The sequence below is a fragment of the Helianthus annuus genome, chromosome 16, assembly GCF_002127325.2.
Source record: "Helianthus annuus cultivar XRQ/B chromosome 16, HanXRQr2.0-SUNRISE, whole genome shotgun sequence".
Taxonomy (NCBI): Eukaryota; Viridiplantae; Streptophyta; class Magnoliopsida; order Asterales; family Asteraceae; genus Helianthus; species Helianthus annuus.
The window spans coordinates 37,190,746-37,200,409 of NC_035448.2; the positions used below are offsets into that span (position 1 = coordinate 37,190,746).

General features: G+C 40.2%; 1 protein-coding gene across 1 annotated transcript; it reads left to right on the top strand.

The window, feature by feature from the left end:
* Positions 1-630, top strand: LOC110919261. The gene has a single exon (XM_022163533.1). It carries the CDS (start codon positions 1-3, stop codon positions 628-630), a length of 630 nt encoding a protein of 209 aa, XP_022019225.1.
* Positions 631-9,664: the final 9,034 nt, after the last annotated feature.

Below are 9,664 nucleotides of genomic sequence, written 5' to 3' on the forward strand. Positions count from 1 at the left end.
ATGGAATGTAAGCCACAGACTTTCAGTGGAGCTGAAGGTCCCATAGGATTGCTTCGTTGGTTCGAGAAAGCCGAATCCGTTTTTGCTATGTGTTATTGTCCAAAGGGGGACAGGGTGAAGTTTGCTTCTGGCACCTTGGAGGATGGTTCTCTGACTTGGTGGAAAGCTCAAGTACAGATGTTGGGCGTCGAGATGGCAAACGCGACCACTTGGGATGATTTCAAAGGGCTGATTCGGGAAGAGTACTGCCCTCGGGATGAAATTCAAAAGTTGGAAAACGAGTACTACGACCTGAAGATGGAAGGATATGAGATCAAGGCTTCTACGAGACGGTCTCACGAGCTGGCAAACATGTGTCCTAACCTATCTCGACCACCACCTCGCAGGATCGAACTCTACATTAAGGGATTGGCACCACAAGTCAAGGGATTAGTCACTGCAGCAAATCTCAATGACCTACCCTGGATTATCATATTGGCTCACAAAATTACTGATCAGGAGGTGGAGCGTGGCTCGCTGCCACCCCGTATTGCTGCTACTACCCCTGCTGCTACAGCTACCACACCTGCTAGTGATAACAAGCGTAAATGGAACGATGCTGACAAAGCAACCGGTGCAAGTCAATCTTAAAAAAGGCCTGACAACAGCAATAACCGTAGTTTCAGTCAGTCGTCCTCAGTTAACCAAGGCCAGGGCATCAATCAGAGTCAAGGCTCCTATGTTGGTAGGAAGCCAAAATGCAACAAGTGTGGGTATCATCATCATGGACAGTGTGTCCGAGCTTGCCATCGCTGTGATAAGGTGGGTCATATGGCAAAAGACTGTAGAGCTCCGTACCCGAAGCAGCAGCAACAAAACCAACAGCAGAATCAGCAACATCAACAACAGCAAAGGCAGCAGCCCCATCAGAACCAAGGCTTTAAGAAGGGGTGCTACCAGTGTGGGGATGAGGGTCATATTAAACGGGATTGCCCTCAGCTGAATCAGAATGCTAACGATAACAACAACCGTCAGAACAACAACAATGCTGGGAACAACAATAATGGCAACAATGGGGGCAATGGAGCTCGTGGAAGGGTGTTTACGATTGGTGCTGGTGATGCTAGGAACGACGGAAATGTCGTGAATGGTACGTTTTCTGTGAACAATCTCTTTGTTTCTGTGTTATTTGATTCCGGTGCCGATTGGAGTTATGTGTCCCTAGAGTTCAGTCAACGATTAGGGTTAACTCCAACACCTTTAGAAGCTAAGCATGTACTAGAATTAGCTGATGGTAAAACGATTGAAGCTTCGCATGTCCTTTTTGGGTGTAAATTAGATCTTGTGGGTCAAGTGTTTGACATTGACCTCCTTCCTGTAACCCTTGGTAGTTTTGATGTAGTGGTTAGTATGGATTGGTTGTCTAAGCATCAAGCTGAAATTCTCTGTAAAGAGAAGATTGTCTGTATTCCTCTCCCCAACAGAGAATCCTTATCGGTTCAAGGGCATCGTAGTGGGGAGATGGTTGGTGTCATCTCAGTTATGCAAGCGCAAAAGTGTCTACGAAAGGGGTATCCTGCTATTCTAGCACTTGTTACTGATACTCCATCTGAAGAAAGAAGGATCGAAGACCTGCTAGTTGTTTGTGAATTCCCTGATGTATTTCCTGAGGAACTACCTGGTTTACCTCCTCACCGTCAGGTGGAATTTCAGATTGATCTTACACCAGGAGCAGCTCCTATTGCTTGTGCTCCTTATCGTTTAGCACCTGGAGAGTTGTAGGAGTTGTCTAATCAACTGCAAGAGTTATTGGACAGGGGCTTTATTCGACCCAGTTCTTCGCCTTGGGGAGCCCCAGTTCTGTTCGTAAAGAAGAAAGACGGGTCCTTTCGCATGTGCATAGATTATCGAGAACTCAATAAGGTGACAGTTAAGAATCGTTATCCTCTACCACGTATCGACGACTTATTTGACCAGTTGCAAGGGTCCAGTTTTTACTCGAAGATTGACTTAAGATCGGGCTATCATCAGATGAGAGTCCAAGAGGAGGATGTTCCTAAAACGGCTTTTCGAACGCGGTATGGGCATTATGAGTTTTTAGTTATGTCGTTTGGGTTGACGAACGCGCCAGCGGTCTTCATGGACCTCCTGAACCGTGTATGCAAACTGTATCTTAACGCCTTTGTTATCGTGTTTATCGACGACATTCTGATCTATTCAAAGAGCAAGGAAGATCACGAGCGACACCTGCGTCTTATTTTGGAACTTCTGAGGAAGGAGCAGCTCTACGCAAAATTTTCTAAGTGTGACTTCTGGGTTCGAGAGGTACACTTCCTTGGCCACATTGTGAATGAATCAGGAATACACGTGGATCCTGCTAAGATTGATGCTATTAGAAATTGGGCGGCACCGAAGACTCCTTCAGAGGTGCGACAATTTCTTGGTCTTGCTGGGTACTATCGCAGATTTATTAAGGACTTTTCGAAGATCGCACAACCTCTCACCTCGTCAACACGGAAGGGCGTTGTATACTCGTGGGGAACGAAGCAAGAAGATGCTTTCCAGTTGTTGACATAGAAACTCTGCAGTGCACCGATTTTATCTCTACCTGAAGGCACAAAAGATTTTGTAGTATATTGTGATGCTTCTATTAGGGGCCTCGGTTGCGTGTTGAAGCAACGCGAGAAGGTGATAGCTTACGCCTCTCGACAGTTAAAGGTTCACGAGAGGAATTATACGACCCACGACTTAGAGTTGGGGGCCGTGGTGTTTGCGCTTAAAATCTGGAGGCATTACCTGTACGGTACTAAATGCACTATTTATACCGACCACAGGAGCCTTCAGCATATCTTTGACCAAAAGGAATTGAATATGCGACAACGTCGCTGGGTAGAACTTTTAAACGACTATGATTGTGCCATCAAGTATCATCCGGGTAAGGCTAACGTGGTAGCTGATGCCCTTAGTCGGAAGGAAACGAAACCAAAGCGTGTGTGAGCCTTACAGCTCACTATTCACTCAAATCTTCCTGATCCGTTCGGCTCAGGCAGAAGCGTTGAAGGAAGGAAACATTGAAGCAGAATACTTACGGGGCATGGAAAAACGACTTGTAGAGAGATCTAATGGTATTCTCTATTTCATGGAGCGAATATGGATTCCTTTATTTGGTAACCTTAGAGAGCTTGTGATGGACGAAGCGCACAAGTCTCGATACTCTGTTCACCCGGGCTCGGATAAGATGTATCGGGACCTCAAAGTCATGTATTGGTGGCCGAAGATGAAGGCTCACATCGCGACATATGTGAGTAAATGCTTAACGTGTTCAAAGGTTAAGGTGGAATACCAAAAACCGTCTGGGTTGCTTCAACAACCAGAGATACCAATGTGGAAATAGGAATAGATTGCTATGGATTTTGTCACTGGGCTACCTAGAACTCAAAACGGGAACGATACCATTTGGGTGATCGTGGATCGTCTCACGAAGTCAGCGCACTTTCTAGCGACCAAGGAAACAGATAAGTTCTTACAGCTAGCTGTCGTCTATCTTAAGAAAGTGGTTTCTAGGCACGGGGTGCCGACATCTATTATTTCTGACCGTGACGCACGTTTCATCTCAGATTTGTGGCATTCGATGCACAAATCATTCGGCTCGCGTCTTGATATGAGCACTGCTTATCACCCGCAGACGGATGGTCAAAGTGAGCGAACCATCCAGACACTTGAGGATATGTTACGAGCATGCGTAATTGATTTTGGCAAGGGTTGGGAGAACACTTGCCGCTGATAGAGTTTTCTTACAACAACAGTTACCATACCAGCATTCAGGCAGCTTCATTCGAAGCATTGTACGGACGGAAATGTCATTCACCTCTCTGTTGGGCTGAGGTAGGTGACAGCCAGGTTACAGGCCCGGAACTTGTACTTGAAACCTCCGAGAAAATTGTTCAGATCAGGAATCGTATGGCGGCAGCGCGTGATCGTCAGAAAAGCTACGCCGATAAGCGTAGAAAACCTTTGGAGTTCGCAGTTAATGATCGTGTTATGTTGAAGGTCTCACCCTGGAAGGGTGTGGTGCGTTTTAGAAAACGCGGCAAGCTTAACCCTCGTTATGTAGAGCCATTCAAAATTCTGGAGCGAATTGGTAAAGTGGCCTACAAGTTAGAGTTACCTGCTGAGTTAGGTAACGTCCATGATGTCTTCCATGTCTCTCAGCTAAAGAAGTGTTTGTCCGATGAAACACTTGTGGTACCGTTTCAAGAATTGAAGATTGACGACAAGTTGCAGTTTGTCGAGGAACCAATAGAGATTATGGATCGGGAAGTCAAGGTCTGTAAGCATAGCCGAATTCCGATTGTGAGAGTTTGTTGGAACTCAAGACGTGGACCGGAGTTCACGTGAGAACGCGAGGATCAGATGAAGCTCAAGTACCCTCATTTATTTCCAGCTGACAAGTCTAAATCTGATGCAACTAGTGAATTTCGGGACGAAATTCCCATTCAAGTTGGGGATGATGTGGCACCTGCGGAAAATCCACAGTCATCCTGATCTAACACCTTGCCGTTTTGGATTGCTTATCAAATTTCAGGACGAAATTTCTTTCAAGTTGGGGATGATGTGACAACCCGAGATTTCAAGTCCTTTGTGTGGAAGTTCTGTTTTGATAACTTGTTTCATGTTATGTGATGTGTTATTGTTTGAAAGATTAGAGTTTTGATGATTAATGAATGGTTATATTACTTGAGAATGAAAGCTTAGGACTTACTAATGTTTCGTCGCTTAGTGATCACGACGAAAGATGGGTCTTTCGTCATCATCGACCAACCGACGAAAGTTGGTCTTTCGTCGGGAATGTTTTTCGCCGAAATGGGCCTTGGCCCAAATGGAACCCAGACTCCCTGCTATCACTATTTAAATACAAACCTGCTTAACCCTAGACCTTTCTCCTCCACTGTAAACGTCGGCAGCGCTATTCATCTCTTTCGAAGCCTTCTTGTATTCTTGTGATTATCTCATCAATCGGTTAGCAATTCACCACACTTTATGTTAATTAATGTTGTTTTGTGGATGATTGGCTGTGATGCATAAGATCTTTACGTGAAATTAGGGTTCGTCTGTAATATCGTGCATCAGTTAGAATGTATGAATGATTTTGGTGATTAGTTCATGTTGTTACTAGAGGTTAGAATACTTTACAATTGACGATTTCTTAAATGTGATTATGGGTTCGTATCTAACTGATGAGTTGCTTGATTAGTATGATGTTTTGCATGATAAACCACTAAGTTATGATTGGTATGTCGAATAGAAACTGTTTTATTATGAATGGGTTTGAATAGTTGATGATTGATCATGGTCAGGTTCATATTCATGGCTAAAAGCATCTTTGATCTGATTGATGAAACTGTCAAAGTGTTAGCAATAATTATGGCTGAAAATATGGGAACTGTAACTGCCTGTGAAGACCGGATGAAAGACTGATCCCACGAAAAACATGGCTTGGCGAAAAACCTAGTTTTTCGTTGAGTGGATGTTAACGAAACACTAGGGTCTTTCGTCATGTGTAACCTCGACGAAACATAGTCTTCCGCCGTAGGGTCCTTCGTCGAACGGTAATCTGTTTTGGCTTGGGTTTGGTTTAGTAGCCCAGTTAACTGTTGTGGGATGTTTGTGTGTTATTCATGGATGTGAACTGAATATGTGCTATGTGATGTACGTTGATACTTGTGATAAATGCAAACTGAGAAGATATGAGACTTAAGTGTTTACGAAACTAACTTCATCTGGTAACCATGGTGTCACATCCTGGCTTTTGCGGAAGCGTGGATTATTTTGGCGTGACTTCTTAATACCATAGCAACTATCATAACAATGCTATATGATAAAACACAAGATGTTCATCCATTCATTAAGTTAAAAATACCACAACGACATTGTTTGAAAATGTTGACACATAAAGTAAGTTACAACCATGACATAATTAATAGAGTTCACAATGACTCAACAAAAGCACGTAAATAAAAACCCAAGTTTAGAATTGTGTATCCCATCCAGGAAAGGGATCCACCTCCTAAACTCGACGACTCGGATGACATCTTTATTCACTACGCAGCCTTGACACAACGCATACTCCGCCAGATCCACTAATTTCCTGAAATACATGTAATTTGAAAAATCAACAAAAGTTGAGCGAGTTCATGTGTATGTAAGTGTGTAAAACCTTTAAAAATATGTCTGTAAGCATGAAAATCCCTGGTATGTAGCAATTAAGGAAAAACTGATCACCAATGGGTTGCAAAGCCAAAGGTATGTGTGAAAATGGTGCAGGAAGACTCAAACCTAGCAAATTTGTCTCCGGTATGAAGACATAGTCACCACTATGGGCCGTCCCGGCCTCACGGGTGTGGGCTCGCTACACCCAAATAGATCTATCACTCATGTCCCTTGGTCCTACGATGAGGATTAATGGCCTTAAGTGTCATGCCCACCACTCACATGATCGCGTAGTAAAAACCCTCCCTAAGCTAACCATACCATGTAAATAAATGTCTGTAATAATTGTAGCATGTATTTCACCCCCGATGTATAAAACTGAAAACAGCTAAGAGAAAAGGGGGACATGAACTCACAAAAGTGCGTCTCCTGTATCGTAACGTCAATCTCAAACTTGATCAGCTACCCGACGACCTACAACGTACTAATGTCTATTAGACGAACGGGCCGTGCCTTGGCTTGGGTTTAATGTTTTGAGTTGCGTTACTTTGATATTATCCCAAGCTTGTGACTTCTTGTTAAAATAATAATAATTATTTTAACTTAATTTTTGTTTTTAGGAATAATAGTTAGGCAACTATTTTCGTATCCACACTTCTCAAGTATTTTATATGTGTATTTCCTTCCCAAGGATGGGGGTATTTATACATGTACACTTGTAATTCCGAAAAATATATTTTAAGTCCCACTTAGAAAAATATATTTAAATTACTTGTCTAAATCATCTTAATTCAAAATATATATATTTTTCCCAAAAATATTATATTTTACTTCATAAATTTCCAAAATAATATTTTACCAAAAATGTACGTGTAAGAGTATTTTCTGAAATATCACATAAGTTACGTTTTAGCGTTTCGTATTGTAATAACAAATGCGTAACTTAAATATTTATTTCGTGAGAGTTTTGGTATTATTTTAGAGTTGTAATCTTCATGGTATTCATAAGTTATATTATTTTACCCTAAAAATAATATAACTAGTTCACAAAAAAAAAACAAATAATCACACAAGAGTTTTAGTATAAAATATATATTCTAAATATATATTTACCAAATTTTATTTACGAAAATCAACCTCCGGCACTTGATATTATTGTAATAAAAATCATGGCGAAGTTTATTTTGAAAACAAGGTTAAAACATATTTGTAACACTTGTTAGAAAAATATTTTCTAAGTGTTGGATTTTAGAAAAATATCGCCAGAGTTTCCTTTGTAAATAGAGGTGTCTATGCTTACTAGCATATCATTTTCTTTTCAAAAATTCATTCAAACAATTCTCAATCAACAATATACAACCTCTACTTACCAAACTTGCCAAAAACAAGCATAAACTATAAACTCATGAACTTGAAGATTTATAAAAATATGTAGTAACTTACTAGTGTCCTTAGTATGTCTTGTTATCTTTTAAAATGTGATTAGTTCTTTAAAAACTATATTTTTAAAGAGTTTGTGTGTTTACAACTTCTAACCTTATTTTCTAAAAATGTTTCTTCATGAAATTTTCTTGTTATACAAGTGTTTCTACACTTGTTTATCCACCAAAAATGTGATTAGTTTATGTAAGATCCAAGTTTTAATGAAACTTATATTTTTCACTTGGTTCTTTTGAAAAACCACTCATGGATCTTTAGATCTACATGATTATCACCTACTTTGATCCTTATTTTTCAAGAAAACGTTCATTCATTCAAGTTCATAGTTTATGTGTGGATGATTCCATCATCCTACAACATTCTAACTTTCTCATCTTGCTAGATCATGTTTTTAATCATGATCTAGCAAGACCATATGATGATCCATATCAACTACATGAGTAAACAATAACCAACAAGCATCACAACACATGAATATCATGATTTCTTAATTATTTCAACAATACTTCATCACCAAGTTAGTTTATGTTCAAGACTTTGTTTATGGTCTTTAGTGTTTCTTGAGATTTCATCATACTTTAACTATTAACCATCAAAAACATGAAGTGGATGAAGATCCAAGAGACTTACCACTAGCTCAAGGCTAGGGGAGTTCAAGTGATGAAATGTGGTGGTTAAAAGAAGATAAGAGAGGTCCTTGAGATTCCGAACATACCGAGCTTAGTTGTATGCACTCTATCACCTTTGGATCACTAAAGATTGCATGAAAGGAAACTTGAAGATGATGATGATGATGGTGGTGGTGCTCTCGGCCGAGCAAGAGGGAGGGAGGGAGAGTTTCGGTGTGTTGTTGAGAGTTGAATGATGATAATGTGTGTTGATCTAGTGGTTAAATAAGTAACCCCCCCCCCCCAACACCCTTTTATCCATTAGGTCTAATGCCCCCCCATAAGTACATACAAATCCATTATTTAAATCAAGAAAATCAAGTGGGTGTGTCCCACTTCACAGCCAGTTTTTTTTTTTTTTTTTTTTTGGGGGGGGGGGGGTTGGTTTAGTTGTGATGCAACTTTCTAGTTAGTAATCTAGTTAGGAGATTAAGTATTTAGTTAGTGGTTTGTGTGTGTTAAGTAATATATAGTGTGTTAGGGTGTTCGGGGACCCTAACTAGCTTAGAAAAGTAAAAAAATGCTTCTAGCATTATTTTGGTCAGAGGCGGACCTTATGTATAAAGAGTAGTAGCACGGGCTACGGCTCAACTTTTTATCGGGAGTGTAAATTATTTTTTTTTCGGTTTTTATACCAAGGATACCCTTAAACAACTACGAGGACACCCCTAAAAAAGTCTGTAAGCTCAAATCAATTGAAAATAACAAGCCAAAATCTCAATTGCCTAATATGTTAGCCCAAATCAATTGAAGATTGTAAATAACGAGTTAACGCTATCCCGCGCGTTGCAGCGGGTTGTTAATTATGAAAGGCTTTGGATTCACCATATGAGATGTAGATAGACTTTTTGCAAACCATTCTTTTTAACATTGTTTTATCCCTACCCTAAATCATGGCACTGTATTATTTTATAAGAAAAGCCTTAAAAAATTAACTAATAATGAAGTTTTAAAAAGAATTGGTCAAAACCAAATTATATATAAAAGTACCACGCAAACAAAACACAAATTACCAATCTTGCAAATGGTATTTGATTGAATCTTTTGGGTTGAATCATTTTGCTGATCAAAAATTGAAAGAATACTTCACTTATAAAATTATCCAATAACCTTAAACGTATATAGTGATACATGATGAAATTAGGCTTTATTGGTTTTTTTCTTTATAACATGAGCTTTTTTTTATAAACCATCATCATCATACTCAGTAAATCTCACCCATTGACCATACAGTGTGGAGGTGGTTTTGTGGCGTTTATGCCATATCACGCCGCACACACCACACCGGGAACGATGTTGTGCATGGCGTTTATGTTTGGGCTTGGGGTTTTCCACTGGCGTGGGGGGCATTTGGGTTGTGAGTGGAA